The sequence below is a fragment of the Trachemys scripta genome, chromosome 19 (genome assembly GCF_013100865.1).
Source record: "Trachemys scripta elegans isolate TJP31775 chromosome 19, CAS_Tse_1.0, whole genome shotgun sequence".
Taxonomy (NCBI): Eukaryota; Metazoa; Chordata; order Testudines; family Emydidae; genus Trachemys; species Trachemys scripta.
The window spans coordinates 3,399,663-3,416,322 of record NC_048316.1 but is presented as its reverse complement, the minus strand read 5'-3'; the positions used below and the strand labels follow the sequence as shown (position 1 = coordinate 3,416,322).

The 16,660-nt window shown below is 45.1% G+C and overlaps 1 protein-coding gene across 1 annotated transcript in view; it reads right to left on the bottom strand.

Annotated features, from left to right (window-relative positions):
* The window catches only part of C19H1orf174 (chromosome 19 C1orf174 homolog), a 12,386-nt gene extending 12,057 nt beyond the window's left edge, over window positions 1–329 (bottom strand). Inside the window, exon 1 of the mRNA XM_034753402.1 lies at window positions 147–329. Coding sequence (XP_034609293.1) covers window positions 147–161 — 15 coding nt within the window. The 5' untranslated portion in view covers window positions 162–329. The remainder of the gene's footprint in view (window positions 1–146) is intronic.
* Window positions 330–16,660: the final 16,331 nt, after the last annotated feature.

The following is a 16,660-nucleotide window of genomic DNA, read 5'->3' as shown; positions in this document are numbered from 1 at the left end:
ACTGGTTAGGGGGCAGTGGGGGGGGGCGCACTGTGGGGAATAGTGGGGCGCTCGGGGGAGGCTTTGACCGTGTAGCCCCCACCCCAGGGGAGCGTGACTGGCCCGGCCAGAGCAGGTGCGGTGCGGGCCGGGCTTGGGCTCCTCACCTTTCGGGTCCTCATAAGACGCCCAGGAGGGGACGGCTCTGTCCGGGCGCCCCCAGCTCCAGCCGCCTTCCCCTCCCCGGCCGGCGCCCCGCCGCTTCCGCGACGAGCTCGGACGTCACCCACCCTCGCGCACACGACACTACGCCACGCACGGAGCAGCCGCCATCTTTGTGATGGGCATTCTGAAAAATGGCGGGCGGCGAAGGGTGGGGGGGAGAAAGACAAAGAGCAGGCGCCATCTTTGTGAGGGGCGCTTAGCGCACGGGGAGGGGGAAGAGTTCAGACGCCATCTTTCTGAGGGGCACTAATAGGGGCGGGGCGAACACAACCGCCATCTTTGTGAAGGGCACAGCCCTCCTGAGCGCGTGGGAGCTCTGTATAATAAGCAGGGTGGGCAGAATACAATGTTTTGTGTAAGAGGGGGCTCGTGGTGCTGTTCAGTTTAAAGCATTTTCTTCTTTTATATCGATTTAAGTTTTCACAGTTGCATAAAATTGGGGGTTTTCCAATGCCTATAGATTTGTCAGTTGTGGGAAATCGGGGGCAGGGGCCAGAGAATAGTACAGTCCAGGCTGAGATTCAAGAAGTTGACGCTTTATTACCTTAAACAGAAATTGTCAACACACACGTCAAAATATGCAAAGGGAATGGCCTTAAATCAAACTCCCTTAAATTCTCAAGCAGCATTTTTCTTACTTTGCCTCTCTGTACATTTCCATGATTATTGATGGGACTATTTTTCACCAGTTTCTGTGTGGATGGTGAAAACATTGTTTATCCATAAAAATCTATTTTTCCAACCCTAATTACGTGCAATTTGATGGGGGTATTCTTCTCCACAGAAGTTCCCATGGCTAGGTGGGGCAATCATGTGCCACAGAGAGATTAAATCACTATTGCCAATCACAAGCTTTAAGAAATCACGAGGCAGCCTTGCCTACTCCAAAATAGTCACAAGGTTGGCTTAAAAATCATGAGATTTCAAAGATAATGATTTTGCAGTTTGACATGGTATTTGATACCATGCTTTTGCTGCCTTGTGTTGCCATCTGGTGGGAGTCTTGCAATGACTAGTGTTTTTCATGAAGCTCTAGTTCTTGGACTTATGGGAGTATGTGGGAATCTCAGCTTTAATTTAAAATACAGTAAATTTCTAGTTCCTTGCGGTTGTGAAGAAAAGATTGAAAATAGGACCCTTAAAAAAACTCAAAGCCCAGAAAGCAAAAAGAACCCCACATTTATTGTTTTAGAAAAAGTCATGATTTTAAACTAATCTCATGATTTCTGGGGCTGCACTCATGCTGTTTGAATGCCTGATGTTGCAATATTATGGCTAATGTTTCACATCTCTGGGATGAGGGCAACAGGGGTGTATGTGAGGGAAAGTCACTTCATTTACTATGAGATCCTTTCAGCATCGTCTTGCTCTGACCTTTGCTTTCTCAGAAATGTGGCACACCTGCAGAGCCATTGATCTCAAATGTCCCTCCTCACAAGGGAACATCACTCATTTTAGTGTTAAAGTTACTTATACCCTTCTCCCTCATTGTGACAGAAACTTTTATTATGGACAATTATTTTACATCAGAAATAAAGAATCTGGAAACTTGTGCTATCAAAAGACTGATTACAACACGATGGAATCCTGCAGCGTTTGAAATTGCCTGAATTAATAATTTTGGTATGTTCCCCATTTTGGGTCTGTGTCACATTTGGGCCTTGGCATGGAGAGTTTGGAGGAGACGGAGGAAGGAACACATGCATCTTGAATTTCTTCCTTCACTGTTCTCTCCTTTCTGTAACGGTTGTTTTCATCAAAAAACATTGTGGGAATCACACAGAATCCCCTTTCTGAAAGGAGGGAGAACAAAGAAGAGCCATTCTCCTTGCCAAAAGTTTGCAAACAAACGAAAAGGTTATATTTTGGGAAATAATTCAGGGCATAAAAAGAGTTTTAAAGTGGATATAATAGTAAAGGGGCAAAATTCTCCTCTGCATGCTGGGTCTCTAGTGCACATTTTGAATGTGGAATAGCAATTGATGCTAATTATGGGTAGAACATTCACTGGAGGCTGGCAGTGCAGCTGGGAGAAGAGAATTTTGCCCACAGACAGTACTATGTTAAAATCCCCTTTTTATAAAAATGAAGAATCTTGCTTCAAGTTGCTCCCCAATGGGCTGAGGTTTGGAAAAACCCAAATTTTGCCTTCTCTCTCTCTCTCAGTTATAAACATTACAGATCCTTTTCCTTCCCACTGCATCTCCTTTCTGTAACTGTAGTTTGGTTTATAATATGTTCAGTTAGGGACTTATTCAGATTTGCCTCTCAGTTCATTTTTGCCACCCACAGGGAACAAAGTATGTTAGTAACTCAAATCTCTGTTTAACTTCAAGGACTCCAGTGACACCAATGATAATACAGTAGATGAATTTATGTGAAGCAAGGAATGAGACACCAGCATTTAAATATGTAGTTATTTTTTTAATAAGGATTATTTAGTATTTTATCATTTCAAGTAATTATTGGTATCTGTGGTCTGTAACTGATCGTGTAACAATACCCAGAGCACATGTTCTTGGAAAGAGTTGGAGCCCTATCCAATGGAAGCTATTGATTTCAGTGGGTTCTGGATTCAGGCCCTGGTGCATGCACATCTGTGAGTGTCACACTAAATTGCACATCTGCTTTTTGTTGGTTTAATGGATCAAGAATTACATGGAAACTTTTATTGCTATGTCACCAGTAGAGTAACAGTGCAGTACAATACCATAATTGTGACTCTGAAGTGACAAGTGACCAGATTAAAGGCCTGAGAACTGAATTCTTCACAGGGAACTTTTCACACATTTGTAGATTTCAAAACCATACAAACATTCATCAGTGGTAACCCAGTGGTTTGATGTTGTTTCTTCTCCAAGTCCCTATTGCTCAGGGAACAACTCTTGTCCACACCTCTCAGCCTTAAAAAAATGAACAACAACTTATGTTTTAGAAACAAATGGCAAGAGTTTAATGTTTTACCTATGAGAAAATTCAAATGAGACATTTTTCTCAGCAGCATAAAGTTCTCACAGTTAAACTGAGGTTGAGAGACATGCCTGTTATATTGTTCTGCAATTTCATGCACTGCTCAAGGGTCCTTCTGTGCTTTGTTCTGTAGCTGAAGTGTAATTCATATCCTCCTCCAAAAGCATCCTAATGTTCTCTATTCCCTTACAGAATTGTCGCTTGCAGCCAAGCAATACAGACGATTGTTTTTATTATATAGTGAAAATGTATACCCTGCTTTGTAAACACACCAGGACCAATATTCAGCTTTGCTTTAGCTTGGCCAGTCTTGGCCAATACTTGAAATTAGCAACTCTTCCTTTTTAGAATAATCTAATCTAACACATTGCACTGCCTGAGCTTCTCTCCTCTGAAGTTCTTAAAAGCATGTTCTGAATAGGGGTGAAAGTAATTTAAGGGACTTACCCGTATGCAGGGCTGGGGTCCTGAGCAGGGGGCGGGGCCTCAACTGGAAGGGGTGGGGATTTTAAATCCCTGGATCCTTTAAATCATGATTCAAAGGGCCCGGGGCTCCGGCCCTTTTAAATTGCCACCCAGGGAAACTGCCCCCTGCTGGTACGGTCGGCTGAGTACCAGCTCCTGCTGGCATGCCATACCAGACTGTACTGGCTTACTTTTACCTCTGGTTCTGAACAATTATGCCTCACATAATTCATTAAAGTTGGGAGTTGGGTATTGTCATTATGGGGAAAATGAGGTGCTCAGTGGCAAAGGTACTTGCTTATGGTCATAGAGTGAGTCGGAGGCTGGTGTGGGAAGATAACCTAGATGTCCTGCTTCCAGCTCCTAATACTGTTCCTTTCAAATACTCCACCCTGTAACTGCTGACAAGATAAAGTACACCGGAAACCAAGTGGCTTGATATCCTCTCTAAATGAGGTTCTTTCCCTCTCCTTCCTAAACACGTTGCACTCAGTGGCCATGGATGTTATATAAGAATGTAGGACTTGCCACGCTGACTCAGACCAACATTCCATGGCAATACGATATGATAATTCTGTTCTTTACTGTAGTTTTTACCAGTTTGCTTGATACCGGCCTGTAATTGCTAGGATCAACTCTGGAGCCCTTTTTAAAAATTGGCACTACATTGTCTACTTTCCAGTCATCCGGTACAGAGGCTGATTTAAGAGATTGGTTCTATACTGCAGTTAGTTCTGCATTTTAATATTTGAGCTTCTTCAGAACTCTTGGTGAATACTTTCTGGTCCTGTGGACTTATTACTTTTTAGTTTATCAATTTGTTCTAAAACCTTTTCTACTGACACATCAGTTTGGGACAGTACTTTGGATTTATTGCCCCAAAAGAATAGCTCTGATGTGGATATCTCCCCAACATCGTCTGCAGTGAAGACCAATGCAAAAAATTCATGGAAGTTCTGAATTCTTGAAGTTGAAGAATTCTGGGAGCTTTTCTGAAGTACACCTCTACCTTGATATAACGCTGTCCTCGGGAGCCAAAAAAATCTTACCACATTATATGTGAAACCGCGTTATATCGAACTTGCTTTGATCCACCGGAGTGCGCAGCACCGCCTCCCCGGAGCGCTGCTTTACCGTGTTATATCTGAATTCGTGTTATATCGGGTCGCGTTATATTGGGGTAGAGGTGTAGCCCTGATACCATGCAAAGTAAACATCCATAGTGCAACACAGAAAGTGCACCATGAAATGGGAGCTGTTATGGAGATCTCCTTTGAGACCAGTCCAGACTTCTTCAGGGGACAAGTGACTTGAGAAATTGCAATGTGACTAGTAACCACCAAGGAGCCCTACCAGGGGATCAGATTGCATAAAAGAGGATGTATTTTCAATTAGATTAAAAAGTGTCTTTTTTAACCTTTGGGCTGACAGGCAAGAGAAAAAAAGAGACAAAGTGCTGTATCAAGAGCTCTTTTGCCTTTAAGCAAGGGGGATCTGGGGTGGGGGAACCAGCCTATCATCTTATTAAACATGCGGCGGGGTACAAGCTGTGAAATGGAATGTGTAAATTAGTCTGTTGCAGCACATTTCTCGTTGCCTGCCACACTCATCAGTGTCTCCATTTTTTTTATAACCTTCTGGGCTCATTTGGCTGAACATTAGGGACATGATAGGGACAGCGGTCAAAGGAATGAATTTTGCCTGTAAGTGTAATGGCTATTAACTGTTGGATGGTTCCCCGCACCCCCCAAGCCAAGTAATTATCGAACAGAGACACTTGGTGATGCTTTCTTGAATCAGAAAGTAACCATCTTGAGCTCAAGTGTCCAAATTCCTCTTTGCTAAGAAAACGTGGGGGTATTGAGAGTGAGAGAGCATGAAGGCTAGGGAACTGTCTACTAATCAGCATGATGCTTCTGCCCAGAGTGGGCTACACATCCCTTTCTGTGTCTGATTGAGAAAAGATGTCAATTGGTAACAGTCCCAGCTGCATGAGTTAATCTTTAGCACAAGCTGTCGAGACTTGCTTTTGCTCTGGAGTTCTCTGGTTCAATCCATAGTCTCAACCAAGATGGCGATTGCCACGCAAGCTCAGTTAATACATTAGACCCTCTACTCCCAGGTGTGGTGTGTCCTCATATCATTTCATCTCAGTTCAAATAAAATAGATCTTATGTGGGCTCCCGAAACATTCTAAGGTGCCCAGCCCAGCATGAACAGCAGAGAGTACCGCTCCATAACCTAACTCTCAAATGTCCCAAAGTCGCACCGTACAAATCTAGTGTGCCTTTATATCGCTGAAAATTATTCACATTCGAAATAAAGACTCCCAAAGCAGAGATTATAGACAAAGTTATTTACATTAAAGGAAGTAATCGTACGGCATTTTAGGTTTCCTGCATGAAGAGATTTTTTGTGTCCTGCTCTTTGGATCTTTCTCACACACTGCATCCTACATTAGAGCCTTGGCAGGGTGAGAGGTGGGGTCAGAAGGGTTAGAATTAAGCAAGTTCCGCAGTAAGGAACAGCTAAGAGAGGATTTATGACATGCCTGACCTTAGCCAAAAACCTTAAGGGAAGGAAACAGGGAATCAGAAATCTCATGGTCAGATGGGAATGTTATTTGCCAGAATATACAGTTATCTCTTGCAGGCCTCTGAATGTTTCTGATATTACAACAAGATACTGCCCCTGGCCTGTGTTCCCTGTTGTTGGCAGTAGAATCCATCTAACAAGTCCCAGTAATCAGCACAATTACTCAGTGATAGTAACTGTCCTTAGCCCCGATGTGTGCTACTCATTGTCAAAGCACTTTACAAACCTTAACTCATGAGCGAATGGCTTTGAAATGAGTCTGCCTCAGTTCTATACCCCTTGCAATGCTTAATTGCTTTGTACAATGCTTATTTTCAAAGAATTTAACCAAATATAAGTAAATCTCTCCCCGCACAAATATCCCACTGAGCATCGAAGAGTATGTCTACACTGCAATTAGACACCCGCGGCTGGCCCAGGCCAGCTGACTTGGGCTTGTAAGACTCGGGCGAAGGGGCTGTTTAATTGCAGGGTAGCGTTCCGGCTCAGGCTGCAACCCAAGCTCTGGAATCCTGCCCTCACAGGGTCCTAGCGCCTGAGCTCTAGCCCAAGCTGGAACAACCCTTAGCCCGAACCCTGTAGCCTGAGTCAGCTGGCACAGGCCAGTCGCCGGAGTCTAATTGCAGTATAGACATACCCTTAGAATCGCTACCATTGCTTCAGGAGCCTGGCTGATCCTTTAGAGCAGTGCGGAAGGAATGAGCCTTGTCCTGAGGAAGCAACAGATCCCAGGGACTTACAGAACTTTTGTTCCGAGTTAATTTAACAGTTGGTTTAACTATGGGTGAGTTAACCAAGCCAATGAAACACCGACAGAGCGCGGTGGGCGGCGGGTGGGATCGAACCTCGGACGCTACATGGATGAGCCTCTATTGCATGAGCTAAAAGCCGTATGGCTCTGAGTTAAGGCTGTAGAACAGACTCATTAATCTCTCTCTAAGTGGTCTCAGGGCTACTAGATGGGACAGAACACCACACCCGGGGGTATGTGGGTTACTCCAACACCCACTGTTTAACCATTTTCCATTTCATTCCCAAATCTTCGTTCTACGGGTTTATGGGTGAAATTGCATCAAGCTCTGAATGCTTCTACCCTCCTAGATACTTATATGGTCCCCCCCCCACTTGAGTATCCGAGTATCCTCACGATCATTAGTGAATATCTCTCACAACCCCCACACTCTCCTTTTGTGTATAGAGAAAGGGGAACCAAGGCGCAGACAGATTAAATGACCTGGTCTAGTTTACATAGAAAACAGGTGGAAGAGGTGAGAAATGAAGCCAAATCTCTTGACTCTGCATCCAGTGCAAGCCTCACAAGCTTCACTGGGTGGGGGGTGAACCAGGATTAATTTGCAGCAGCAGCAGTTAGCTACTTGTTTTCAGTCCTTCGGTGCAAATTATTTGTCAGCTGTTTGTCTATCTGTCTTTCTTGGTGCCTCTCCCCTGGGTGTTGTAAAGGCTAAACAGGTCATATAGTAAGCGCTGGGTTGGAAGCTCATTTTGTTTAAACCTCCCAGCTCCCAAACACTTGGGGTCAGTATTAGATAGGAAATTAACTACACAGACAAGGAAGCAGGCAGCAAGGGCAGCTTGCTGCCATGTGGTCATAGTGGTTCTAGACCCTGGCTATCCTTATGTGGGGGAGGGGAGGAAAGTTCCAGGTGTGGGGCAGGGAATGGGATTGACAAACTAGAGGGAGCAAGCAGCACATCTCTTGGCTCCCAGGGTTGTCAGAGTCCAGGGGTAGTGCAGCCTGACGCCACAGCAGGGCTGGGGAAAATGTTGATTTTCCATTTCTCCATTTGCAGACTCCCTCTCAGCACCCTTGAGACAAACAGGGAATGAACATGTAATATTAAAAATGTATTAATGGGTGAGGAGCAGCTGTTCTCTGGCGCAGAGCTGATTATCATGAAAGGAACTTACCTACTGTGTCAAGCCATTTAGCTCTCTTGCGGGTGGCCAGAACGCTCAGTTCCAAGCACGATTCCCTTGCTGCCGAGCCGATGGGGATTCACAGAGCCAGAGCTGTTATTTTATTTAATAACCCTGACAATCTGCTAGTCCCAGCCAGTGTGGCACTTAGCATCAAACAGTTTCACTCTTGTTTCCATCAGTCTCCCTTCGCTGTTTCCATTTGCTGACTGGGTGCAGGTAAGCAGTCTGGGCCTGGGGTCCCCACCACTCCCGAATTTCAGCTGAGCAATCCAGATTTTGATAGCTTTACTTCCTGTCTCCTGCAAGGCTAAACTTGGGGAATGCTTAAAAGTCCAAAGTTTAAGGCGGAAATTTTTTCCCTATTGTTTATTTGTTTTTATTTACTCTCCATTAATTTAGAAAAGGGTGTAAAATGCACCTGGTACAACACCTCTGGGCACATGAGCAAGATTTCACACAACACAGCAGGTGACTTATTCCCACATAGCGTGACTACTTTCCGCCCACCCGCAGTTCCAATCAGGCAACTCACACACATCCACTCCCTCACACACACGTGCTTGGCACATCAAGCTGGGTTCCATCCTCCATGAACTCTCTTAGCCAGGATTCCAGAAAGCAGGCTATGGAATTAATTAAAATCATTTTTTTTTTTGGGATACTTGAGGTTGCAAAATGAAGTCCAGGTAGAGGAAGGGCAAATTCTGGCTTTGCCTGGCATCTCTCTCACCTGAGAGCAATTCCAGGGTGGGGCCTTACATGTGTGGCTCAGAATCGTTCCCGCCTTGCTCTGAACCACCCTCTATGCTGGACTGTGCAGGAGCTTAATACTAGTGAGGGAACCCCTGTATATAAAATGAGATTCCTTTACAATGCTTTTGTGCTCACATCTGTCCTCTACGGCTGTGAGACCTGGACACCATACAAATGGCATATCAAACAGCTAGAGGCCTTCCATATGCAGTCTCCGCCCGCCATTATGGGGATCTGCTGGCAGCAGGGCCGGCTCCAGCTTTTTTGCCGCCCCAAGCAGCGAAGCCACAAAAAAAAAAAAAGGCAAAGCAGCGATTGGCGGCACTTCGGCGACAATTCGGTGGCGGGTCCTTCCCTCCGAGAGGGACTGAGGGATCTGCCGCCGAAGACCCAGACGTGCCACCCCAAGCACCTGCTTCCTTTGCTGGAGCCGGCCCGGGCTGGCAGGACAAAATTAGCAACCTGGAGGTTCTCCAAAAGTCAAATGCCACAAGCATCGAGGCCATGCTGATAAAAGCCCAACTACGCTGGGTTGGACATATCATTAAGATGCCTGGACGTTGACTCCCCAGAAAAATTCTCTATGGAGCATTGGCACAAGAACACTGTAATCCAGGCCGCCCCAGGAAGTGCCATAAGGACAGCATCAAGAACAGCATACACTTAGGTGCAGTAAAACCGGATGATCTCAAGAAGGCTGTGTCAAATAGATCAGCCTGGTGACGCTCAGCACCCTGAGTTTTCCAAGCCTTTCAAGAGGACAGAAATAATCAACTGTTAGCTGCAAAGGGAAAGCATCAGACCACTGCTATAGCTACCAAGACGCTCACCCTTGACTTTGTCTGCCCGATCTGCTCACAAGCAGGCACGTCATGCTTTGGACTTCAAAGTCATTCCAGAATCCACAATAAGAGAGAGCATGGAAATGTCATCGTCGAACCACTGGACTATGCGAGAGAGATTTCTCAGGAGGGTCATTTCACCTCCTTTTATGCCTCTAGAACAGTGTGAAGGGGCTGCAGTGGGAGATAGAAACAAGCATCATTTGTGTCTAAGGCCCTCCCAGTTTTGGACTAACCTGTCCCTCTCTGCTACTCTCCCTTGGGAGAGGCCTGCTGTCTCTTTCTCTTTCATGTCTGTACTGGGCCATTTCCCCTCTGACTCTGCTGGCTCCCAGATTTGGTCTGTGTTTGATCTGTCATTGCTGGACTTCCTGCCACCCACTGGTCCTCAGAGTAATCTGATTGCCAAGCAGCTGTGGTTCCACCTGGCGAGAAGGCTCCTTACCCCCTTCCTTCTTAGATTTCCCCTTAATTATAATGGCTTTCTGTACTGACCAGATTCCTGCAAAGCATTCTTACAGCTCTGTCATCCTGTGTGATACACCTAACAGTCTGGAATCTCCCTTTGTTCCACCTTAATGCTTGCTCCCATTATCTGCCTCTTTCAAAAAGCCTAGGAGTGCTTTGCCAGCTCATCAGGACTCTGACAATATTGGCCTACGGCCTGAGAAAATTCGCTGCAGGATGGCTTTTTGTTTTGAGAGATTTCAGGCATTATCCTCCTCACAGCCACTGGAACTAGCTAGTGTTGACTCTGGCTAATGAGCTGTGCTCAGTCATGCCTCCATTTGTCCATCAGTTTTTCAGAGGTTTTCTTCTAGGGAAGGTCTTCTCTTCTCCTTTCTGTCTTGTGGCTTCCTCGTTCCCTGCTGATTCCTCTCTCCCCATCACATGCTCTCACCCTTGGGTGTCTGTCCTTATTAGAGAGTGACATAAAGCACTTCCTCTCCAGAGACAGAGCATGTCCCTTTGGAGGAGTGTGAGCCTGAGGTCACTGGCATTGCAATTCTGCCATTAGCTCACGGGACCAGGCCCCGATAATTATTCTCTGTTTCTACTAATATAGGCTAATAATTCTCTGTGGTTTGGGCTGCTGCCCTCTGACCCAAGCTGTGAGCACCAAACGCCTCATTTAGTAACTCCGGTTTTGAAGTTCCACACAACACTGAAGGCTCAAAGTTCTGTTGCTCAGAAGATTGCCCGTTATGTGGGGAGGGGTTTTAGTGGAGAGGGTCTCCAGCTAGATTGCTGGATGTGAGCTACTCCCTTGCTCCCTAGGCTTTGGGGAAATCCCGTTTGGGTTTGATTCCAGGTTTATACTTGGTGGCTGAAGCCCATCTCTAGTTCTTAAACATCCTTGGAAGTCAGGAAAAAGAACAGGAGTACTTGTGGCACCTTAGAGACTAACAAATTTATTAGAGCATAAGCTTTCGTGGACTACAGCCCACTTCTTCGGATGCATAGGGACACACGACACATACAAGCAGACCTTTGTGGTATGAACTGGGGGACAGAAAGGTGGTACTGCCTTGCCTCACTCAGTTCTAAAGCTTCTTGTTGAGACTGGATGTAGGAGGTCTGAAGCGAAGTTGGACAACCTGGTGTGCTCATTTGTCCCACTTCCCTCCCATCTCCAGGTATTTCGTAGCAGACTCCGTGCCTGATTTCCGACAACACATTGAAAGGCATAGTGAGATCCTGTCTCTGCAGTTTGCAAGCCTGTATTGTAGGAGGCTACACCCCATATGCCTCCGGACCTCTCTTCCAAGGGAAGCGCTGGACACCTCATTGCCTGAAGCTTTGAGCACTAGCCTGGATAAAGCAAAGGAGAATTTTCTATACACTAGATGCTGTCTCCAACTTCTGTAAAGCTCAGCCTGGGAACAAATTCAAACATTAGGTGCAGCTCTAGGCTTTAACTGCTCAGGCCACCCTGTGTCAAAGCTTCCCATGGAGCATATTTCAGAGGAAATAGCAAGAGAATGCAAGATGCATCCATCCTACACGCTAATGAATATCAGCCGTAACTGCATCCAGATTTTCCTTCAGTAACAGGAAACGTTTTAGTAAACGTTCTGCATTATTTAGCATTGTTTCTTTGGGGAGATTAAAATTGCTTTGTGTAAATGTAGCTCTCTGCCACACACACCTGACAATGACAGAGGAGCCTGCTTTACAGAAGGCTCATTAAAAATATAAACGTTATGTTGATTTCAGCAGCTTAAATTACTTAAGCCGGTGTAATGGGATAAATATTTGATGCTGAAGTTTTATTAATTGTCCATCAATAATATGTTGTTGCTAAACATGTGGAGGGCTCTTTAAAAGCGGCTTGGTGGTCTAGGCAGGGAGATTATTTAAAACCCATCTCAAAGCTCCCTGCTGATTGCTTTTGGGCTGGTAATGAACTACATTCTTCCTGTTATCATCTGCAGGTAACAGCAAATAATTTCTGGTGCCATCAGACCACAAAATATCCTGGGTCAGATCCTCAGCTGGGGTAAATTGGCTTAACCCCATTGAAATCATTGATGATTTACATCAGCTGAGGATCTAACCCACTCTAGCCCTGTCTTTAAGCAGTGGGTAATTTCTAGGCATCCCACTGAAAAGTGAAGGCACATTCTGTCGTGCTGCAGTGGAAGGCTGAGTTGTGGGAGTGTGTGTTTAGGGATGTTCTTTTTAAACTCTCTGTTTGCATAGTATCTTTTATTGTCATCTTCTTGGACTTTCCCACCCCACTGCTGTGCATTTGGCCACAGGAAATGGATTGAAGTGAGAAGCTGATGGGGAGGAGAGGCAGAGCTGAGGGTAGGACATGCTGCATTAAAGAGAAAAAACCCAAGGAAGCATCTGACATAAATGATGCATGTTCCTGAAGTCCAGCTCCTAAGCAGGCAAAAAGTGGCATTCACAGAAGGTTACTGTAGAGATGAAGTCAGACAAGGAGCCTGAGAAACTGCTAAGCCAGCAACCTCCTCTCCTGGGGAGGTGGGACTGGGAAGGGAGTATCTCTCAAGAGGCTTCTTGTGATGTGACAGATACAGGAAGTGATGCTGACAGGCCCTGGAGGGAGTCTTACCATACCTTATCAATCACAAAGAGGATCCTTTTTGAGGAGCAGAGTGTTAGGTCAAATGGGAAATCCCAGATGATCTCCCCGCTCCCACAGATCCAGGTGTTTTATTGCTAAGCCATAATAAAGAGGTTGTTTTCAGTGTGTTAGTTCCCCGAGTGATTTGGGCTCCAATCCGCACTCCTTGCTCAGGCAAAGCTCCCTCAGAAGCTAATGGGACTTTTGCCTGAGTCAGTAAAGCTATAAAGCCCAGTGCACTCCAAAGGGCTGAGGCAGCCACCTTGGGGCCGTGTGTAATAAAGGCTTGTGTTTTCCAGGCCACTGCCCCAATTATTTAAGCTGAGAATTGCTGCTTCCCAAATCTGCTGGGCTCTGCAGAATGGGGGATGGAGGTAGGTTCTTCACTCCTTTTAGCTCTGGAAAAGCAGTAAAGGGTGGTTGCAATGCAGGTGACATCTTCTCCTAATCCTCAAAGTGCAGAGAAGGAGTTAGGAAAAGGGGTCTGGCTTTGATTCATCTCTAACTTCTAACCTTCAGTCTCCTCTGCCTGGAAGCTGACTGACATAATGGTCCCAACCTCCTAAAAATTACCGCAAACCACATCTTTCCCCTTTATTATGAGTTTCCTTAAAATGAACTTGGGTGTCCAGTTGCTCCTGCTTGTGCCTAGGGACTGAGGTATTTGTGTTTTGCTTATTCAGGTAAGAACAGTGCTTAAAAGGTCAACGTGATTTCAAATTAATCGGCGTCTGTCCGGCCATCTGACAGGGTACATGGCACATTAGCTCTCTGAGTGGAACCGTGGTTAAGAGAAGGTGAATAGGGCCAGCCTGAAGGATGGGAGGCAAAATGGAGGTGGCATCACTGGAGTCTGAGGTGAATATTTAGCTACAGCTACATATATTAAAAAATAAAAATCCAAACAGACCCTTAAAGAGACCTTTTCCTTGGGGTGCACAGAATTCTGACCCATCAATGACACTATTTGGCTGTGAATAAAGATAGGACTTATCCTGCCTTTGTCAGAATAGACTGAGTAACACCATGAATCTCTTCAGCAAAAACCATTGTATAACGCTAATGAGGGAACTGGGGCAGACACTGAAAGGCCTAGTTCTACAGCCCTTACTAAGAGGAGTCGTCTCATAGACTCCAGCAGTATTACCGACCCCAAGTGTCCAAAAATCACGAGTGTGGCTGAAAAATCATGAGACTTTAAATAATGCATGTGGTGTTCTTTTTATTTGTCTGCTGGTGTTCATGTACTCCACCTTTTCTTCATAACCACGAGGGATAGAAACATGGTTTTATAATAACATGAATCCAGGAACTGGGACTTTCAAAAAAACAACAACACTAAAATGTTGCGAGACTCTAGAATTGTGAGAGTTGGCAACGCCACTTTAATAGTACCTGGATTCCATCTAAAACACCTTATGTAGACTGGCTAGTCTGAGCAAGAGCTGCAGGATTCGACCCTTAATTTGTATTTGTATTGATAACAAGTATATCGTAGCAATGTTATTGGTAGTCACTGGCAGTGAGCAGTAGCCATGTGGAAACTTATCAAGATGGATAGAAACTAGAAGGTTACATGACTAGATTCTGTGCTGATCTGAGTTGAGGGGTCTTTCAATTAATTGTCATTGGGGCCAACTGAGGAGGAACCGCAAGATTCTCTGTGGTCAGATAGTTTGGCCGCACCATTTTGATTCATTGGGAAAAAAAAATCTTTAACAAAATCTACCATGAAGATAAAGTGTTTCCACTTTGATTTAATTTAATTGAAATCTAGACCTTCCTCTTCAGTGTCTGCAACCCAAACACAACAACCTTTGCTGGTGCAGGAGAATCAGAAAGTGAAACTGACCAGTCTGGCTTCTCTATTTCAAGCGGAGTGAAATGCAAATAAGTAAGCAGAGTGCAAAAATGTGGAAAATATCAATGAGATTGTGATGGATTTGGAGCTGCCTGTAATAATTTATGAAGATCACGTGTTGACCTGGTTATGTGATGTTTACTATATACATGTACTGAGTTAATTTCAGTAACAGCATTTTCAGTAAGGGGTGTGGCGAGGTGGATCCTGGTATTCACTTTTCACAAAAACTTGAAGCAAAGCGCAAGAGCCATTTGCTTAGATGCTCTGCTGGGCTTGCCAGCCCCGTCTCCTGAATGAATCAGTACCTGTGTGGGGAAGGAAGATCAAATGGTCCAAGAGGTTTTAAAGATAGACACGGTTCATCAAGCAGGAGGAGAGACAGTTAACACCCAGCACAGACTTTAAGGGTGTTTTAGCCTTAGTCTGCTAGGTCGCCATTTTGATGGAAGGACTCTAGGTAAGATAGGCATACTTGTAGATCCTTTGCTGTTTTTAAAATCCATTTTCTTTCAGTGCTTTGTTCCTACAAAATAAACCATACATTGGTTTCAGAGGGCTGTATGGGGTCTCTGAATACCATTGGTCACAGGCTCCTGAAGGGGAACAAGGATCCTAAACCTCATTGGAACTGCAGGGTTGATGCATAGAGTACTGCAGCCAAGGGCCTGGTAGGAAATCGTGTGAGTCCACCTGAGAGGAGTGAAGGCAGCCCCTGACACCAGAGGGTGTGCACTCAGAGACCACAGAGAGACGGAAGTGTAGCGAGCCCAGCAACTATGACAGAGATTTTAAAATTTTCTCAGGTTCATCAACTTCTGGTGTTATTAATAGCACAGGGAAGGACAACAATTGTTAAACATATCCATTTTTATTTTAAGTAATATTAATTTTATCCTGACAGTGTCTCTCCAAGGACAGTCGGAATGTTTTAAACCCTGATCCTACAAAGACTTACACACATGCTTAACTTTAAGCTTCTGAGTAGTCCCATTGAGTGCAATTTAAAGCTAAGCACATGCGTAAGTTGTTGCAAGATTAAGGCTTAAATGGCTCCAAAACCACAGCCCAGTCTTGATTTACCGCTGTGACTTAATGGGACTTGTGTTAGTGAGCAATGGGCTGAGGAGCAATTGTTTGGCGCACGGGAACCATCAATATTTGTGTTGCCTTGTGAAGTGATTACCCAGTGGCCTCTCTTCCTCCTTGTCACTCTAAATTCACAGTTGTTGTTTTTCTATTTCTTATCCTGTGAAAAGTCAATAAAAATAAAGTTTAGGAAACACCAGCGGTTCAGTTTTTGCCTCCTAAGAAATGCCAGGTCTTCAGCAGATGAGTCATATCCCTGTGGACTTGAGTCAGCCAAAACGGAGAAGCATAAGAAATAAAACTCTCTGCTGGTCACCGAGCTGAGATGAAGTTAGCTAGGCCAAGTAGCATCTCACCATCACAAGGAAACCCCCCCACAAATATTTTCTGTGGTAGGTGTAGCTTTCTCCAGTGTCTTAGAGGGTGGGGTTTTCAGCCACTGCAGAAATATCATTCTGGTTCACTGCGTTAGTGCTTCCCCCACAATAAAAGGCTAATTACAAACGAACACACTCTAGAGAAAAAGAGCATGGCCAGGCGTTTCCCTGAAAGAGCTGCACCCATCTCTTTAGCTGAGAGTGTGAGGAGATGTCTAAGTAGTGGTGGTTGCACCGGTGGGCCCTGGGGGTAAGATTTATATTGGTAAAATGGGAAAAGAGAATCAGGAAAATATTCTGACTTTCCTCCCAATTCTCTTTAAGAGCTGCTAAATTAACAGAGCAGCTCTTCCGCTGGAAAGGTCCATGCTAGGGCAACTGCTCCAATGTCCCAGACTGTATCGGACTCAGTCCTTTACGCGTCTCCAATGCAGCAGCAGCACTTCAATGATCAGCTTTGCATCCGCTC